General features: G+C 48.2%; 2 protein-coding genes across 2 annotated transcripts in view; one reads left to right on the plus strand and one right to left on the minus strand.

The window, feature by feature from the left end:
- Positions 1-21,191, minus strand: part of LOC139418798 (catenin alpha-2-like) — a 628,002-nt gene that overhangs the window by 190,464 nt on the left and 416,347 nt on the right. The window lies entirely within an intron of this gene.
- On the plus strand, positions 272-3,919 carry LOC139418796 (leucine-rich repeat transmembrane neuronal protein 1-like). The gene has a single exon (XM_071168506.1). It carries the CDS (start codon positions 1,557-1,559, stop codon positions 3,138-3,140), a length of 1,584 nt encoding a protein of 527 aa, XP_071024607.1. The 5' UTR covers positions 272-1,556; the 3' UTR covers positions 3,141-3,919.

Below are 21,191 nucleotides of genomic sequence, written 5' to 3' on the forward strand. Positions count from 1 at the left end.
AGACAGAGAGAGAGAGAGAGAGAGAGAGAGAGAGAGAGAGAGAGACAGAGAGAGATAGAGACAGAGAGAGAGAGAGAGAGAGACACAGAGAGAGAGAGAGAGAGAGAGAGAGAGAGAGAGAGAGAGAGAGAGAGAGAAATCGAGCGAGAGCGAGAAGAAGGTGGAGGGTAGAGAGAGAGAGAGAGAGAGAGAGAGAGAGAGTGGGGCCAGTCTGAATTGTGAGTGGCTTACGACACTCAGTGAACAGACGGTGCCTCTGCATGCTCTGCCAGTACACTAGTCTGCTGCAAGCGAGGGATCGAAGTGAAGAGTGCTCTGCCTCTCCTCTCCATCCCTGTCACACACCGCCTCTGCCTCCCTACTAGCAGCCTCCTCAGCCTCTCAGCCTTCCAGCCTCCACCAGCAAACTCCCTCCAGCCGACCAGGGAAAAACACCACTAACAACACAAGTGGATATGAACAGAACCCAAAAGACAGAAGGACGCAGGAGTCAAGGGGCTTCTCACAGGAGATAAGAGGGGATCTAAAAGAAGGATACTAAAAAGAAAGTAGAAAAAAACTAAGGGGAAAACAGAGAGAGAGAGAGAGAGAGAGAGAGAAGAGAATGAGAGAGACCCTGGCATTACCCATCCTTATCCTTCCAATACATATTTTCTGAAGCGCACCGGTCGGTCACTAAAATAATAATGACAGAGTTGACTGGATTTAAGCCGTGCAGGTCAGCGATCGCTTCAAGTGACGGACGGTAATTTGTGTTGACAGATCTGCCCCCAGTCTTTATCGAGAGAGAGTTTTGAGTTAGTCTTTTCCTCTCCTTTCTTGGTTGGCTTGGTTTTTCCTCTGTTCTCCTCTTCGGATCATCGCAGCAGTAGTGACTGCAGAGGAGCAGGAGGGAGAGAGCGAGCGAGAGAGAGAGAGCGAGGAGGCACGGCACTCATGCATGCAGCCGAGCAGGAAACTTGCACTTCCTAACCAGCATCCACTTGGATTCCTTGGGTCTTTTCTGGCTTCTTTCACACGAGGAGAACTAAGACATTGTAAGCCTGCCAGGATCTGGTATTCTGGCTGAAAAGGACGAGAGGGGGGGGGGCAAATTTGTACCACACTGGGGTCCTTTTTTAGATTCACACATAATTAGTGCGGGCACAAAGGAAGTCGCTGAATAGGGGATGTCCGTCTCTGGATAGGGGTGAGTAGGATTCCTTTCATACGTGATCGCTCGGTGAAGAAAGCATTTTTTACCCGCTTCGGCTCTCATCTTGCCCCCTGATATCTAACATGAGCAAAGTGACTTGCCCTTTATCCCTCTCCCCTGTTCTTTTCTTTTTTTCCACCACACTGGATTCCTCTTCCTTTCTATAAGTAAATACCTTGGGGGAAAAAACAAACACACGCACGACACAATTCACTACAAGAAAGGGAATACAAAAACAATACAAGAGCTGGTTTCCTGCCGGGGAGAGTTTACACATTACGATGTGAACCATGACAGAATAATACCGGAACGATTCCAATGGACATTTTCTCTGCGGATCTATCCGAGGATTTTCAGGCTGATGGATTTCCTTCTAATAGGCTTGTACCTAAAGTGGCCCCTGAGGAAGCCCCCTGGGTTGATACTGTTGCTGTGGTGCTCGCTGGGCATCGTGCTCAAAATGGTCCCATCGGTGGAGGGCGTCTGCCCCCGTCTATGCCGCTGCGACAGCAAGCTGCTCTACTGCGAGGGGCTCAATCTCACCGACGTTCCACGCAACCTGAGCAGCGCACTGGGCCTGTCCATGCGCGAGAACAACCTGACGGAGCTGCGCGAGGGCCACTTTGCTGGCCTGTCGCAGCTCACCTGGCTCTACTTGGATCATAACAACATCGACGTGGTGGAGGAGGGCACCTTCGACAGGCTGCGCCGGGTCAAGGAGCTCGACCTGAGCACCAACCATATCGAGAGCCTGCCCAACGGCACCTTCAGGCCCCTCCCCAACCTGCGCATCCTGGACCTATCGTACAACAGGCTGCAGGCGCTGGAACCCGACCTGTTCCACGGCCTGAGAAAGCTAACCAATTTGCATTTGCGCTACAACGCCCTCAAGTTTGTCCCAGTGAGGATCTTCCAGGACTGCCGGAGCATGCAGTTCCTGGACCTGGGCTACAACCAGCTTCAGAGCCTGGCGCGGAACTCCTTCGCCGGGCTCTTCAAGCTCACCGAGCTGCACCTGGAGCACAACGAGCTGGTCAAAGTCAACCTGGCCCACTTCCCCCGCCTCATCTCGCTGCGCACGCTCTACATGCGCAACAACCGGGCTACCGTTGTGGTCAGCACCCTGGACTGGACCTGGCCCTTCCTGGAGAAGATTGACCTGTCGGCCAATGAGATCGCATACATTGAGCCACACGTCTTCGAGAGCGTGCCCAACCTCAAGGCCCTCATGCTGGACGCCAACCGGCTGACGGCCATGGAGCAGCGCATCCTGGATTCATGGTCATCCCTGGGCAGCATCACTTTGGCAGGCAATGAGTGGGAATGCAGCCGCAACGTGTGCGCCCTGGCCCAGTGGCTGAGCGCCTTCCGGGGCCAGCGGGACAGCCAGCTACTGTGTTCCAGCCCGGACGTAGCACAGGGCGAGGACGTACTGGACGCCGTATACGCCTTCCAGCTGTGCGAGGACGGCATCGACCAGGCCACCACGACTATGGGATGGTACCCCGGCTACACCACCAAGGACCAGGCCCGGGGAGGCCCCACGGCCAACCCCTACGATCCACCAGCCGCCGAGGGCGGCGCAGTGGTCACCAATTCCTTCACCGTGACCGTGGCTAACCTCGACGACATAGACAGCACCATGCAGATCCACAAGGTGGTGACGGGCACCATGGCGCTCATCTTCTCCTTCCTCATTGTGGTGCTGATGCTCTACGTGACCTGGAAGTGTTTCCCGGCGGGCGTGCGGCAGGTGCGTCAGTGCTTCAGCAGCCATCGGCGCAAGCAGAAGCAGAAGCAGAGCATGCAGCAGATGGCCACCATGTCCACGCCGGAGTACTACGTCGACTACAAGCCCAACCACATCGAGGGGGCCCTGGTCATCATCAACGAGTACGGCTCCTGCACCTGCCAGCAGCAGCCCTCCCGGGAGTGTGAGGTCTGACCCGACCCTTTGTGTGTGTGTGTGTGTGTGTGTGTGTGGATATGTGTGTGTTTACGTGTGTTTGTGTGGATAATATGGACAATCACGGAGACCCTTTTTGGATATATGGGATATATTGGGTGGGTTGGGGTTGTATAAGTGAGGTTTGAACCAGGGATCCTGCTATGGACACTATTTACACTGTGTCACACTGTGCTGCTCGCCCCCCTACTGTGGAGGAGAAAGGGGGAGGACTGACTGAGACCGTGGATTAATTGCTGTGGATCTGAAGGGCCTCTATGGACAGTATGGAGACCAGACTCTATTGTGCCTGTTGACTTGACGCACAGAATCACCAGAGATGGAATATTATGTTGACTTTATACAGAAACTCCCGAGAGGATTACTATGTTTGTAGGCACCAATGGTTTCATCTTCTTCCTCTTCTTCTTCTTCTTCTTCTCCTTCTTCTTCTTCTCTACACCAGGAGTGGATATTATTTCAGCTTTAAATGAGTCTTTCTTACTTCAGGATATTCTGCTATTGTCTAAAGACCAACTGGGGACATACTGGCCAGCCATAAACACACCATTTTTATTGTGGTAATACAACAACAACAACAAAAAAAGACAACAATAATGCAAAGTTGGATTATTAAAAAAAAAAAGAAAGATGATCAATTCTGTGTAAAATATGTTAAAAAAGCAAGAGTGGGAAAAAAAGATGCTAGATGCTATCCTATTTCTTTTGTAAACTACAACAACAAAAATACCATGTTTAAATAAATGAATTGCTATTCACAGTAAAGCCCTTGTGTTGTAAGGAACCGTTGGGGAGAGGGGTGGGTTATGAAAAGAGATGCAGTGCTCGCGCTGGCGGTAGGAAGAGAGAGAGCATTTGTCTGGCGTGCCTACTGCAGTATGTCTAGTTGGGCCAAAAGACAAAGGGCCAGAGGGGCAACCTACCCGCACTTCATCTCAAATGTTAAATCCTCTCCAATAGGAATATCAGATCTTTTCTTGATCCCTCATTCCCTATTTGTGAGTGAGGGGGGCATTCAATGTGCTGGCTCGCTATAGATGTTGTGGTTGCTTCCCACCGAATCCCCCCCCCCCCCCTGCCTTCCCACTTCCCCTCCCTCTCCTCCATCCTTTCCAGATTAAAATTGATCTGACACTCACTAATCAGGTGGCGTATTTTCACATGATCAAATGTGTGTGTTGTCCAAAACATCCACACAGACGACACAGGCAGAAGCAGAGCGAGATCATCATCATGGTCTGAGAGGTCTTAAAAGCTCTGCTTTTCCTCCTTCACTGCTGCCTGGCTGTCATTGCTAGAGCGATGCCTTCCTTTCACCGCGTGGGACACATCAAAAGGAGGAAGAAAACGCCTAGCACCGACACTATTCAAATCAAAACTAATTCTAAAATAGAGAGAAAAATAAAGTTCAAAAATACAGAACAAATATTCTAAAATATCTTTCTTAAAGAGACACCAGTAACACACATGCCCGGGGGCCGATGGATTTCCTGACTATGTTCTGCGTGTAATGTTGAAACATTTGTTCTTTCAATACAAGGCTATTCTGGGGGTATTATTCTCTCCGTTTGTTCCTCATTTGTGTGAGTGAGAGATGCGTCGACAGAGGGGTTTGGTGTCTTGCACCAGTCGACAATCGACATGTAGGTGCTGCTAGGGGGGGGGAGTGAAATGAGTGATAGCTGAGGAAAGGAGTGATTGCGGAGGCGGCAGAAAGAAGGTAAAGGCTGCTCTCTAGTGTCCTAACATCACCAGGAAAGGAAGGAAGGAGGGAGAGAGGGAAGAAAGGAAGGAAAGAGGGAGGGAGAAAATACACTAGACTCAGAGCTTCTGCACAGTGTCACATTATGATTGCATGCATATGTGTGGTGTGTGTATATTCAAGTGTGTGTGATTGTATGAGTTGGAATGTAATAATGCTGTGTGTGTGACTGCAATCAGTAAATACAGCCTACTGTGTCAGTGTGTGTTTCTATATTGATATGGTGGCACTGTGCACATGCTGTTGTTGTAGCTAAAGAGACAGAAAAAGCGAGAGTAGTGTCTGTGTGTGTGTGTGTGTGTGTGTGTGTGTGTGTGTGTGTGTGTGAGTGGGGGGGGGGGTTCTATCATCGTGGGGACCTAAAATCCCCAAAAGTCCCCACAAGGACAGTAAAACAAAGACAATTATCTCTTAAAGTGAAAGACGAGGCCAGGTTTAAGGTTACAATTCGGGTTAGGGTTAGAGTGTGTGTGTGTGTAGAAGTAGTACACTGTGTTCCTAGGCAGAATGCAGCTGCAGCAGCAACATCACATCTCCATCATTCCACAATCGCAATCACTCAGCATCAGGACAAATAGGCTGTTATCATCATGGAGTTGTTCAGCCATAGTGTGTGTGTGTGTGTGTGTGTGTGTGTGTATGTGTGTGTGTGTGTGTGTGTGTGTGTGTGTGTGGACGTGAAGTTCCCACAAGAACAGTAAACTAACCATGCTATATCTAGGGGGTTAAGGTTAGAATTAGGGTTAGGTTCTAGGGTTAGGGTTAATGTTAGCTTTTAGGATTAAGGTTAGGGTTAGTTTTAGGATTAGAATTAGGATTATGGTTATGAGTTAGGGTTAGGGTTACGGTTAATGTTGGCTTTTAGGATTAAGGTTCAGGTTAGTGTTAGGATTAGAATTAGGGTTAGGGGCTAGTATTAGGGTTAGTGTTAGGTTTTAGGGTTAATGTTAGGTTTTGGGGTTAAGGTTAGGGTTAGATTTCGGGTTAGGGAAAATGGGATTTTGAATGGGACTGAAGTGTGTGTCGCGACAATGTTAGCTATGCAAGACTGAGTGTGTGTATGTCCTACTCCACATACATTCATTTGTACAGTGGCAAAAATAGGCAGATCTATATATTTGTTAGTGTGTGTGTGTGTGTGTGTGTGTGTGTGTGTGTGTGTGTGTCTGTGTGTGTGTGTGTGTGTGTGTGTGTGTGTGTGCGTGTGTGCGTGCGTGCGTGTGCGTGTGTGTGTTGTTGAAGTGATGTTGCTGAGTTAGAGTAGCGTGACACAAAAACCTAATAACATGCTGTATCTACCGGGAGGACAAATGATGATGTCTCTGACATGAAATCAAATAATCACTGCATTCCAACCACCTGCCTTGACGCAAACAGACAGATGCATTCAAACTAACCAACGAAATACAGCATATGTAACGCTGTCGATGTTCCTTATGCATATTGTGATACCTTCACTTTAATATAAATGTATAGTTGCTTGTGCCTTATGAGGGGTGCAGAGCTGGGATATTCTCAAACGCTAACTAGAAAGGTTCTCAGATTTGTTTTTCCACTCAGCCTTTTCTATAGGCTGTACAAGCCTCTACTATGGTACTAAAGCCTGAACTGTAGCCTGTCTACAGATGCAGTATCTTCATTTGAGCCCGTTTGCTACAGCAAGAAAACAATCCTGCAGCAACAGGAAATGTGAATTATTACATTTAATTAAATTTTTTTGAAACCTCAAATCCACTTTAGGTTTTGCATGTCCGGAAAGTTCTCCTGCAACGAGGTGATCAAATTAAGATACTACATCTGTAGGCCCCATGGGTGAATGGTTGCCGTTAGACAATATCATGTACACTAAACTCTTGTGTATACAGTGCCATGCGTAAACTGTACTGTACCATCCTACATCTATTCTGATATCTAAAATACGAGGAGTTTCACAGAGTAGAACACTAGGACAGGAGAAAAACCCCAAAAGCAACAAGACGGGAGCAATAACTCAACTAAAATGTGCAGTCTTTTTGTGTGTGTGTGGAGCCGCTCAAGAGAAAAACAACAACAACCGGCGACAACAGCAGCGGAATTTGCCATTTCAGATTCATGATCTACTTCGTATTCATGATATCTCCTGACCGGGCAGCCCACTTTGAAATCCAAAATGGCCGTGAATCATAACTAGGCATGACATCTGTATGCTAAGTAGGCTAGCCACCGACCGATACAGCCGAGCCGAGCAGGGCAAAGAGACACAGCATAGTGAGATGTGAGATGTGCAATATACCGACAGTCATTTGCTTATCATCTTATTCTCTTATATTCTGTCTGATTCATTTTCTTGCCTGATAGCCCCTCAAATCATGCAAACTGCTGGGCCTATATTTAGGCTGCGTTGTCCTGATTTATTTGTATAAATATTCGATGATGCCTTGACGCACAGGCTGCTGTTGGCACCTCCATTTTGAGTCAGTCTTTCTAACACACAATGTGGGGGACAGGAGGTAGGGGGGGACAGGAGGTAGGGAGGGACAGGAGGTAGGGGGGGACAGGAGGTAGGGAGGGACAGGAAGTAGGGGGGGACAGGAGGTAGGGAGGGACAGGAGGTAGGGAAGGACAGGAGGTAGGCGGGGACGGGAGGTAGGGGGGGACAGGAGGTAGGGGGGGACAGGAGGTAGGGAGGGACAGGAGGTAGGGAGGGACCGGAGGTAGGGAGGGACAGGAGGTAGGGGGGGATGGACAGGAGGTAGGGGGGGAACAGGGGTAGGGGGGACAGGAGGTGGGGAGGGACAGGAGGTAGGGAGGGACAGGAGGTAGGGGGGACAGGAGGTAGGGAGGGACAGGAGGTAGGGGGGGACAGGAGGTAGGGGGGGACAGGAGGTCTCTATCTCAGTCTCTATCTCTTTTGCTCTCAGTCTCTCTCACTCTCAGTCTCTGTCTCTCTTGCTCTCAGTCTCTCTTGCTCTCAGTCTCTCTCTCTCAGTCTCTGTCTGTCTCTCTCTCTCTCTCTCTCTCTCTCTCTCTCTCTCTCAGTCTCTGTCTCTCAGTCTCTGTCTCTCAGTCTCTGTCTCTCTCTGTCTCTCTCAGTCTCTGTCTCTCTCAGTCTATGTCTCTCTCTGTCTCTCTCTCTCACTCTCTGTCTATGTCTCTCTCTGTCTCTGTCTCTCTCAGTCTCTCTCACTCTCTGTCTCTCTCTCACTCTCTGTCTCTGTCACTCTCTCACTCGCTGTCTCTGTCACTCTCTGTCTGTCACTCTTTGTCTCTGTCTCTCTCTGTCTCTCTCACTCACTCACTCTCTGTCTCTCTCTGTCTCTCTCTCTCTCACCCTCTCTCTCAGTCTCTCTCACTCTCTGTCTCTCTCACTCTCCGTCTCTCTCACTCTCTGTCTCTGTCACTCTCTGTCTCTGTCTCTCTCAGTCTCTCTCACTCTCTGTCTCTCTCACTCTCTGTCTCTCTCTCACTCTGTGTCTCTCTCTCACTCTCTGTCTCTGTCACTCTCTGTCTCTGTCACTCGTTGTCTCTGTCTCTCTATGTCTCTCTCACTCACTCTGTCTCTCTCTTTCTCTCTCTGTCTGTCTCTCTCTCTCTCACTCTCTGACTCTCTCATTCTCTGTCTCTCTTGCTCTCAGTCTCTCTCTCTCTGTCTCTCTCAATCTCTGTCTCTCTTGCTCTCAGTCTCTCTCACTCTCAGTCTCTCTCACTCTCTGTCTCTCTCACTCTCTGTCTCTGTCTCTCTCAGTCTCTCTCACTCTCTCTCTCAGTCTCTCTCAGTCTCTCTCTCTCCCAGTCTCAGTCTCTCTCTCTCTCTCAGTCTCTCTCTCAGTCTCTCTCACTCTCTGTCTCTCTGTCTCTCAGTCTCTCTCAGTCTCTGTCTCTCTCTCTCCCAGTCTCAGTCTCTCTCTCTCTCTCACTCTCTCAGTCTCTCTCAGTATCAGTCTCTCTCAGTCTCTGTCTCTCTTGCTCTCAGTCTCTCTTGCTCTCAGTCTCTCTCACTCTCTGTCTCTCTCACTCTCTGTCTCTGTCTCTCTCACTCTTTGTCTCTGGCTCTCTTGCTCTCAGTCTCTCTCAGTCTCAGTCTCTCTCTCGCAGTCTCTCTCAGTCTCTCTCTCAGTCTCTCTCAGTCTCTGTCTCTCTCAGTCTCTGTCTCTCTCTCTCCCAGTCTCAGTCTCTCTCTCTCTCTCTCTCTCTCTCTCTCTCTCTCTCTCTCTCTCTCTCTCTCTCTCTCTCTCTCAGTCTCTCAGTCTCTCTCAGTATCAGTCTCTGTCTCTCTTGCTCTCAGTCTCTCTCACTCTCTGTCTCTCTCACTCTCTGTCTCTCTCACTCTCTGTCTCTCTCACTCTCTGTCTCTGTCTCTCTTGCTCTCAGTCTCTCTCATTCTCTCTCAGTCTCTCTCAGTCTCTGTCTCAGTCTCTCTCAGTCTCTGTCTCTCTCTCTCTCTCTGTCTCTGTCTCTCAGTCTCTCTAAGTCTATGTCTCTCTCTCTCTCTCTCTCTCTCTCTCTCTCTCTCTGTCTCTCTCTCTCTCTGTCGCTCTCTCTCTGTCTCTCTCACTCTCTCTCTGTCATTCTCTGTCTCTGTCTCACTCTCTGTCTCTCTCTCACTCTCTGTCTCTGTCACTCTCTGTCTCTGTCTCTCTCACTCTCTGTCTCTCTCTGTCTCTCTCACTCTCTGTCTCTCTCACTCTCTGTCTCTGTCTCTCTCACTCTCTGTGTCTGTCTCTCTCTGTCTCTTTCTCACTCTCTGTCTCTGTCACTCTCTGTCTCTGTCTCTCTCTCTGTCTCTCTCTCTCTCTGTCTCTCTCTCTCTCTCTCTCTAACACTGTTTGGAGGAACCTGCAGGTATTTGTTGATCGTCTCAGACAAAGGGTCATCGCCACCCAACATGGGCGTATCACTCTCCTATGACCTCCCGATATTAACAACCTGATGACACTGAGCAAAATCAATACAAACACAGATGACTGGTTTACCAAATGGACTCGCTTCCCTGATTACCTGATGATCCTCTGATTACCGATTACATACTCTTTGACATTTTTTTTTTGCATGTTCATGCTATGGCTATTGACTGTCTATGAAGGACATGATAATGGTTTATTGATATGGCAGCTAATTAGCCATGGTGATGCAGGAGAAGAGACAGAAAGGGGCGGATTGGCCCGATTCCGCTCGCATCGTATCTGGGGTTGGGAGGGTTTCGGTGGGGGGGATCAAGTTTGATATTGGCTCTGTTTGAAATGGAAATCGTACGAAGAAGCGTGACAATGGTTTCTGTACGTCGGAGAACACAGCTGTGTTGAGAAGCAGAGGAGAGGGGTACGGCGGGATGTGTGGTGATTGGGTAATGCACTTGTTAACGGGTTTTGAAACTCCTGTCTCCAAGCTGTGTGTGTGTGTGTGTGTGTGTGTGTGTGTGTGTGTGTGTGTGTGTGTGTGTGTGTGTGTGTGTGTGCGTGTGTGTGTGTGTGTGCGTGCGTGTGTGTGCGACAGACTGCAGGATGTTACTATGTGTGAACAGGAATGACACGGGCCAACTCTAAAGGCTCCCCCACAACTCTCAGAGCAGACAGAGGCCCAGCAGAGCTCAACACACAGCACAGTACAGCTAACAGCTAGCGTAGATCACTTTAAACACAGCACAGCTAACAGCTAGCGTAGATCACTTTAAACACAGCACAGCTAACAGCTAGCGTGGATCACTTTAAACACTGCACAGCTAACAGCTAGCGTAGATCACTTTAAACACAGCACAGCACAGCTAGCGTAGATCACGTTAAACACAGCACAGCACAGCTAACAGCTAGTGTAGATCACTTTAAACACAGCACAGCTAACAGCTAGCGTAGATCATGTTAAACACAGCACAGCTAACAGCTAGCGTAGATCACGTTAAACACAACACAGCTAACAACTAGCATAGATCACGTTAAACACAACACAGCTAACAGCTAGCCTAGATCACGTTAAACACAGCACAGCTAACAGCTAGCGTAGATCACGTTAAACACAACACAGCTAACAGCTAGCGTTGATCACGTAAAACACAACACAGCTAACAGCTAACGTAGATCACTTTAAACACAGCACAGCTAACAGCTAGCGTAGATCACGTTAAACACAGCACAGCACAGCTAACAGCTAGCGTAGATCACTTTAAACGCAGCACAGCTAACAGCTAGCCTAGATCACGTTAAACACAGCACAGCTAACAGCTAGCGTAGATCACGTTAAACACAACACAGCTAACAGCTAGCGTTGATCACGTAAAACACAACACAGCTAACAGCTAGCCTAGATCACGTTAAACACATCACAGCTAACAGCTAGCGTAGATCACGTTAAACACAACACAGCTAACAGCTAGCGTAGGTCATGTTAAACACAGCACAGCTAACAGCTAGCATAGATCACGTTAAACACAGCACAGCACAGCTAACAGCTAGCATGATCACGTTAAACACAACACAGCTAACAGCTAGCGTAGATCACGTTAAACACAACACAGCTAACAGCTAGCGTAGATCACGTTAAACACAGCACAGCTAACAGCTAGCGTAGATCACGTTAAACACAGCACAGCTAACAGCTACCGTAGATCACGTTAAACACAGCACAGCTGGGCCTCCCGGGTGGCGCAGTGGTTAAGGGCGCTGTACTGCAGCGCCAGCTGTGCCATCAGAGTCCCTGGGTTCGCGCCCAGGCTCTGTCGTAACCGGCCGCGACCGGGAGGTCCGTGGGGCGACGCACAATTGGCCTAGCGTCGTCCGGGTTAGGGAGGGATTGGTCGGTAGGGATCTCCTTGTCTCATCGCGCACCAGCGACTCCTGTGGCGGGCCGGGCGCAGTGCACGCCAGCCAAGGTTGCTAGGTGCACGGTGTAGCCTCCGACACATTGGTGCGGCTGGCTTCCGGGTTGGATACGCGCTGTGTTAAGAAGCAGTACGGCTGGTTGGGTTGTGTATCGGAGGACGCATGACATTCAGCCTTCGTCTCTCCCGAGCACGTACGGGAGTTGTAGCAATGAGACAAGATAGTAGCTACTACAACAATTGGATACCACGAAATTGGGGAGAAAAAGGGGTAAAAATAAAATTTAAAAAAAACACAGCACAGCTAACAGCTAGCATAGATCACATTAAACACAGTGTGGTGGCTAACACAGACCCATACATCACATGACATATCTGGATAACACTTGTAACACACTCACACAACACCTTAAACGACAAGGTCAAGTAAATGTCATAGACAATAATTCTGGCTAACGCAGACTAACACAGACTGTGGCTCAGTTGGTGGGGCATGGCACTTGCAATGACAGGGTTGTGGGTTCGATTCCCACGGGGGACCAGTATGAAAATGGATCCACTCGCTACTGGAAGTCGCTCTGGATAAGAGAGTCTGCTAAATGACTAAAATGTGAAAACTGCAACACCTTAATGAATGGTCATGTACTATTTCATAGACAACCCATCTAACGAACACAAATCAAATCAAAATGTATTTGTCACATGCGTCGAATGCAACAAGTGTAGACTTTACTGTGAAATGCTTACTGACAAGCCCTTAACCAACAGTGCACTTCAAGAAGAAGAAAATATTTACCAAGTAGGCTAAAATAAAAATTAAACACAATAAGAATAACAATAATGAGGCTATATACAAGGGGCACCGGTACCGAGCCAGTGTGCAGGGGTACAACACATCTGACTAACACAGCGCACCACCTTGAACGACAGGGTCACGCAAATGTCATAGACAACCCATCTGACTAACACAGCGCAACACCTTGAACGACAGGGTCACGCAAATGTCATAGACAACCCATCTGACTAACACAGCGCACCACCTTGAATGACAGGGTCACGCAAACGTCATAGACAACCCATCTGACTAACACAGCGCACCACCTTGAACGACAGGGTCACGCAAATGTCATAGACAACCCATCTGACTAACACAGCGCAACACCTTGAACGACAGGGTCACGCAAATGTCATAGACAACCCATCTGACTAACACAGCGCACCACCTTGAACGACAGGGTCACGCAAACGTCATAGACAACCCATCTGACTAACACAGCGCACCACCTTGAACGACAGGGTCACGCAAATGTCATAGACAACCCATCTGACTAACACAGCGCAACACCTTGAACGACAGGGTCACGCAAACGTCATAGACAACCCATCTGACTAACACAGCGCACCACCTTGAACGACAGGGTCACGCAAACGTCATAGACAACCCATCTGACTAACACAGCGCACCACCTTGAACGACAGGGTCACGCAAATGTCATAGACAACCCATCTGACTAACACAGCGCAACACCTTGAACGACAGGGTCACGCAAATGTCATAGACAACCAATCTGACTAACACAGCGTACCACCTTGAACGACAGGGTCACGAAAATATCATAGACAACCCATCTGACTAACACAGCGCAACACCTTGAACGACAGGGTCACGCAAATGTCATAGACAACCCATCTGACTAACACAGCGCACCACCTTGAACGACAGGGTCACGAAAATGTCTTAGACAACCCATCTGACTAACACAGCGCAACACCTTGAACGACAGGGTCACGCAAACGTCATAGACAACCCATCTGACTAACACAGCGCACCACCTTGAACGACAGGGTCACGCAAATGTCATAGACAACCCATCTGACTAACACAGCGCAACACCTTGAACGACAGGGTCACGAAAATGTCTTAGACAACCAATCTGACTAACACAGCGCAACACCTTGAACGACAGGGTCACGCAAACGTCATAGAGAACCCATCTGACTAACACAGCGCAACACCTTGAACGACAAGGTCACGCAAATGTCATAGACAACCCATCTGACTAACACAGCGCACCACCTTGAACGACAGGGTCACGCAAATGTCATAGACAACCCATCTGACTAACACAGCGCACCACCTTGAACGACAGGGTCATTCGTACAGTTCAGGGGCCATAGACATCTGGTAACACAAACCCCAACCAACAGGTTCACATCACAGGCCTTGTGTGGTTCATTGTGAACATTGTGTCTTACTTCCTGTGTAACATCTGTTGTGTTTTAATGGGTGATTCTGCTGTAAAGAACATTCCCCCCTGAGAGATAATAACGTGTTCCACTACTATAACTACTCTAGTAGGAACGATACGCAGGAGTATAATAACGTTCAGGGGAGGGGTGTCATAAATGTTGGCCCCAAACCATAGAAATATAATTGCCCTATGGAGACACTGAAAATGGCCGTCTGTCCACACACTATGGTATAATTGACCTAAATGGGAGTACCCACTCTACTCATTCTAAGTCTATGGTCCAAACACCGCTGACACAATGATGTGTGACTACTCAGTCAGGTCAGCAGCGGTCTTCTGTTTTGTTTACATTGCGGGTTCAATCGACGTCTGAGTGAGGGATTATAAGGAAATCGTCACGGACTGTGCTGTAAAGGTGAGTGGTTATGTGGCATTTACAGAGACTTGGTCTGCTCTAAGCCAATCCCCATTCCTCCAGGAAATGGTTTACGTCATGTGATTAGGAGGGGGTAGTGGTTAGGGGAAGTGTGTGTGCGCGTGTCCGTCTGTGCATCCGTGTGTGTGTGTCAAGTCCACAGAAATAATGCTTCACGAATAATTAACTTACGGTAACTTTCCTCATATTCGGATAGGTGGCAAAATCACCAAGTGGCGGCGGGTTACAGCGGTGTGTGGTGGTGCCGCTGATGAGTTACGATGACAACAGCGTGTGGGCCAGGCGCTGAGTCCATATTGAATTTTAAATGGTTTATCAGGATCAATTTTGGAATAATCATCATTGATTCTCACAGTGTTCTCATACACTTCTCTTCTCTTCTCTCTCGTTACCATCAAGAATAAATAGAGTGTAACTTTACACTATTTCACCCTCTTGGAAAAATGAAGTTATTCTATTCCATTCCATTCTATTCTCCGGCCACTAACTAACGCTGTACAGGTGTAGGATCTTAACATGAGCCAGTTTGCTACAACAGGAAAATAATCCTGCAGCAACAGGAAATGGGAATTATCATGTGGATTATAATGAATGGCCATTCTTTGTAGGGGTTGACACATTTTTCGTTAGGGCAAATCAGGTCTGACGTTATTAAGTGGAAATTCAAACTTTAGAGGCCTTTTTAAACCTTGGATACACTAGAGGTTTGTGTGTCTACACTACAAGGGGCGGTTGAGTGAGAGTAGGCTAGCTACGACATGAAGGCGGCACTGCTCTGTTTTCATCATATAGACTGATTTAGACAGTGGGAGAGAGCCAGAAAGGCAGTGTGTGTGTGTGTGTGGGTGTGCATGTGGGTGTGCGTGTGTGTGTGTGTGTGTGCATGTGTGTGTGTGTGCATGTGGGTGCATGTGCGCGCGCATGTGTGTGTGTGTGTGTGTGTGTGCGTGTGGGTGCGTGTGCGCGCGCGCGCGTGTGTGTGTGGGTGTGTGCGTGTGGGTGTGTGCGTGTGGGTGTGTGTGTGTGACAACATAACCACTACACTACACTTGGTGTGGACACTGTGTGTATGCTATTGCTGACAACCAGCGGTGCATAAAACATGATGATAGAATAGCTGGGTCAGAGCCAGCGAGCTCAAACATGGCAACAGCTGGGCCTGCATCTGTGGGGGTCTACAGTCCGTAGAGTCACTTATAAACTGGGATTACAATACATACTGTTTTATCAGATATGGGGCAGAGAGCTATTATGACAAGTGTTTTGGTCATAGAGAGAGATATTATCTCTAAGGTTCGGCTGGAGTACTATAAGCTTTATCCGGGGTTGCCCGGAAGCTTCATGTTGGATCCATACTACAGATGGACATGGATATGATTGAATGAGGGTCAAGCCGAGTTCAAATCCTGTTGTTTTGATGTGAGTTGTTTTCAGATATCCATACCCTGGACGGAGGAAAACAACAAAAAGTTCATTCTGTCATGTCGAGCATTGAGGTTGAATTCAGATAGCTTATTTGTTTTAATCTATTTTTGTTCAACATAGTGTTAAATATGCCGACACAGCAATTGTGGTAAACATGTATTTGTTAAGGGTTTAACTTCACTTCAGTGTCTTGTCCATGTTGAATATTTTAAGATGAAGGCTACTGGTACGCAGGTACTCACAGGTACTCACGCAGGCAGGTAGGCAGGCACGCACACAGACGCACAAGCACACACACTACTTTTTGCTGGACATAAAACCCTGTAAAAACGCCAGCAAATCAGCTCCAAAGTGATTTTACAGTGTTCCCACGCATAAAAGAGAGATACTGTGTATGCCATCGAATACAAACGTAAGCAAGGTTTGAAATGATTATGTTTTAGTCAAATGTGTATCTGTTTGGGCTTCTTGCGGTCAACTTGCAGTCTCCAAAGTATTTGTAATTATATTCCGGACGCCTGGCCATCTGCTCAAGAAGAAAATCGGCCGGCGGCTGAATCTAGTCGATGATCGCTGCAGTACTGCGGGCACACGACTGCAGTCGGCCCAAAACCACATAAAAACCACAAGAAATGACATCTGTGGCTTATTTAAGCAAATCTAGTCAATCCAGGGGGTCAAATCTAGTCAACCATAGCAGACCAGTCACCCCCCCCTCCCCCCCATGACATCACACTTGAGCACATAGACCAAAACACCAACCCTATTGTTGTGGGACACAGTCTCTGAAAGCCTGTTGGGTACTTGGACATGTTTACCGACGATCTGCACAACAAGCAACAAAGGGCTGAGTCGGTGCCAAAACCACCAGCAAGTGAGAATCAGTGACCCACGAAACTGTGAAAGAGGGCCGACGGGGCCTCGGGGTGGTGCGGGGCCAGCGTGACTAAGGGAGCCCGTCCAAGTTTTGTTTCGAGTGTCTTCTCTACCCTCCTCCTAGCTAAAAGTATGATCGTAGCACACAACACCACATCACAACAGCCCATCATAGATACCGTATCAATGAATGAAGCCTGGGTTCTTTTGACAATGTACTGTATGTTCATGCCAGAATGGTAAGGAGCGGAAAGTGTGCAGGTTGAGAATGGCAAAGGCAAAAACAAAACGAGAGTGCAGGTTCATGATGGTTTTAGGCACAAACGGTGCCGTCGTATCCTCATCCCCGCAGGATTCCGTGAATACTAAACAACTGCAGCACATACCATGAAACCCAGGATTGTCACCTTACATGCAAATATATCACCAACATATGCAAAACAAATAGAAAGCTATTGTCGGATAGTGAACATGGTTACTGTAAACATGACCGATAGGACCATTCTGAAGTTAAACCTACACAAGAGAAACCACACATTCCATAAAGAGAAGGGCAACACGCCTGCAGTGATGGCAAAAGTATCCATCCGCTTCAGAGGGTTGGCGCTTCCATAGATGGACTGAACTGGAGGTAAGTGAAGCTATAGCATTCTAGAGATGAAGGAGAAGTAATCAACGCTTCTCGTTAACGGCTATAAGCTGATCAAGTCTCTTTAATACTCTTTGGATACAGAGTGAAGTACACCACAACAGTTTAGGCGAGCTAAAATAGACCGCATTTATCATCCACCCATTTGTTATTCCCCCGGTGTCAGGGTAACAAATTATAATTCCTCTCCCTCGCCCTCACATGCACTCTCTCTCGCTCGCTCGCTCCCTCTCTCTCTCTCCTCACTCTCCCTCTCTCTCTCCTCACTATCTCTTTCACTCGCCTTTCCTTCTTTTCCTCCGGGGGCCGATTGGCATCTCTAGCCAATGAGATTGCCCCCCGCCCATTCTACCACTGTCAGATAGGTTAAGGGATGATGTTGGCGCTTTATGGAAGCAACGTGGATTCCATTGGGTACATGGTCTCTCATATTGTTCAATGCGTAATATGATTACATTTGGATGGACTTCAGACTTGGACACAAAAGAGTGGACTTACCTGTTATACGAATTGAATCAGAGAGTGAACCAGATGGGGCCACAGCAAAGGGACATGGAGAAAAAAAGGGAAAGAGAGAATAGATCAACCGGTTAGAATATATTCTGTGTTTTTTTTTATCTCGTGCTTTATAATGGATCAGAACAGTGGAGAGGGCTTTGGGCGGACCATGTAAAACCATCCCTCTAACAGTCTGTCGGGCCTGTTGGGTGTCTCTGTCCAGGCCTTCATAGGATCATAGGATCGTTTCACGGACAGCTGAGAGAGCAGCCAGAGAGCCCCACGGACAAACTGCTCTGAGATCAGATGAGACCGCCTGGCATGTGTGTGTGTGTGCATATGTGTGTGTGTGTGTGTGTGTAGCGACTTGAGAAGAGACACTAGAACAGAGACAGAGACGATGGCCTCAGGAGCTGTGTTGGGTTAAGCAGATGGTGCACTTCGTGCCTAACCTCTGACAACCCATCACAAAGAAACAGGCACAGAGAAATTAAATGAATTTGAGATTGGATGTTAGAAGTGGGTGAAAAAAGTCAGGGGGACTAAAAATGTCCGACAAGGAAGATTTCAATTGCTGCTGTCGTTGGCACCACTGTTAAGATATTGCATAGAGATGAATATTGTGAACCCAAACTATATATAAGATTTAGGCCTATAACATGAGCCCTTTTTTCAAAATGGCTGCTCTAGGGAAGGGGCGACGGCTTAAATGAGTCTTGTTTTTAGAAGTGGCATAGAAGTCAGGGGTCTACAATGAAAGAAGCTAATCGTTGTTGTTGTTGTTCAACTTCAACTCAAATTCAAAATGGCAGCACTCCCAAAAGCATCAAAGAGATACAGAGCGAGACACACACACACAGATTGACTGTATGGTTTGGGTTGAATTGAAGTTGGTTTTCTCTCCTCCCCCCACCCCCCCGAAAGGCCTATATAGTTGAGGCTACTGAAGCTGCGGTTGACAAGCGAGATGGAGTGTTGGGCCAGTTTGTGTCCTCTGCAAGTCTCCTGATTACATTCATTGGGGCTCCGTGAGAGATTTATGAATACGCCTCAGCCAGCAGCCAGTCCCATCCAGAGTCCTGAATAATGGCAGCCTGCAAGATCGCTTTTTCAATTTCTTCCCTTTCCCTTCCCGCCACAAAAGGGGGGGATGAATATTGCTTCATATTGGAGGGGACTTGGTGCTGCACACAATCCAAAACAACCCACAGATATCACCAAGGTCTTCAACCCCTGACATCAAAATATGCTGTGAATTCTGTCACCAACCCCACAGCTTTAAACGGGGGAGCCAGGTGTGAAGACCTTGGTGATATCTGTGGATTGTTTTGGATTGTGTGCAGCACAAAGCATCAAGTCCCCTCCAATATGAAGCACTCAGGTATAGATGCAAGGTAAATGGTGGCCATAGTTTGGCACAGTAGGACGTGAACACACTCCACACACTGGACTCTTGACAATCTTTCTACAACACTGACAGTCTATCGCCTGTCTATGGAACAACAACAGAACCAACTGAAAATATTAACATATGCATGCAAGTTCAATGGACATGCAGCGTCTACTTCCAGCTCCCACTCTCAAACACATAGATCCCCTGAACGCAGCTCACTCTCCAGATCCCAATCACCTGAATTCTGATCACCTGTCACACACTATTCAGTTCTTTGCACCCCATCATTGAGATGTATTGTTTGTTTAGATACACATTCTATTCAGAGCTCTGTTGATGTCCATATTAGTCCTCCCGTGTATCATAGGTTTTTGGCCATCCTCACCAACGATACCTTTTTGCCTATTCCCTGCCTCCTCCTGTGTATGACCTTCTGCCTGGCCCTGAACCCAGCTACCTGCCTCCTCCTGTGTATGACCTTCTGCCTGCACCTGGACCCAGCTGCCTGCCTCCTCCTGTGTATGACCTTCTGCCTGCACCTGGACCCAGCTACCTGCCTCCTCCTGTGTATGACCTTCTGCCTGGCCCTGAACCCAGCTACCTGCCTCCTCCTGTGTATGACCTTCTGCCTGCACCTGGACCCAGCTACCTGCCTCCTCCTGTGTATGACCTTCTGCCTGGCCCTGGACCCATTTACCTGCCTCCTCCTGTGTATGACCTTCTGCCTGGCCCTGGACCCAGCTACCTGCCTCCTCCTGTGTATGACCTTCTGCCTGCACCTGGACCCAGCTACCTGCCTCCTCCTGTGTATGACCTTCTGCCTGGCCCTGGACCCAGCTACCTGCCTCCTCCTGTGTATGACCTTCTGCCTGGCCCTGGACCCAGCTACCTGCCTCCTCCTGTGTATGACCTTCTGCCTGCCCCTGGACCCAGCTACCTGCCTCCTCCTGTGGTCCTTTACTAAATAAACACCTGCTGAAAGCACCTTGAAAGCAGCTCTCTGTCTCCCATCATGTTCATTACAGGACCTCGATAGTTAAAGCTCCTACATCTCTTTAAGGTGCTGTTCCTTCGACTGCACCATGCATTTAGCACTACTATATAGTCATGCAAAGTACATGCATTGTGGTCATTAATGCTGTCGGATCCATGGAAACTAGGCGCTGAGGACAAACAGACCATTTGAATAAGACTTAAAGCACCAAGTGGTGCACGGGTCCCTCATGACTTTTGGGAAAGATGGTGCCGTAGATAAAAGGAGAATGAACAAAATAATATTTTGAATAAAGAGAGTGAGGGAGAGAAAGAAAAAGAGTGTGTGATAGTGAAGAGAGAGAGAGAGAGAGAGAGCGAGAGAGAGAGAGAGAGAGAGAGAGAGAGAGAGAATCCAGGGACAGACGGCGAGACATGGGGACTTGCTCGGCACAGGCCTCTGAGCTTGTATTGGCCTAAATAACCCCAGGGGGGCCCCAGCGGAACCAACATTTCCTGCTGAACTGTGGGAGCCCATTACACCTGTGGAGACTGGAGAGAAGGGCCACAGTCAGACGGAGAGACAGAAGGCTCAAACTTAATGGGAAACTACACTCAAAAACAACATATATCTATCGCTTTTTTCATTGGTCTACTATTGACACAGCCCCGAAATGTTTTGCAGGTCAGCAGTTGTTTTCAAGATATTGGATGATGATGATGATGATGTGGCCGGCGACACTTTCCCTTCAATCTGTCATTCATTGGGGCTCCGTCAACCAAGTAGACTAGGGGAGGGAATAAATGACGCGACACCACCCACATTCGTCTCCGGCCCAGCCGAGATCACCACGCGGGCAGAGAGAGAGGGGATGGAGAAAAAAAGAATGATGTGAGGAGTGAGATAACTAGAGAGTGGCGAGCGAGACAGAGTCTCTAGCTACCACTGTAAAACCGACCACTGTACTATGTGCCAA

Source organism: Oncorhynchus clarkii, chromosome 10, assembly GCF_045791955.1.
Source record: "Oncorhynchus clarkii lewisi isolate Uvic-CL-2024 chromosome 10, UVic_Ocla_1.0, whole genome shotgun sequence".
Lineage (NCBI taxonomy): Eukaryota > Metazoa > Chordata > Actinopteri > Salmoniformes > Salmonidae > Oncorhynchus > Oncorhynchus clarkii.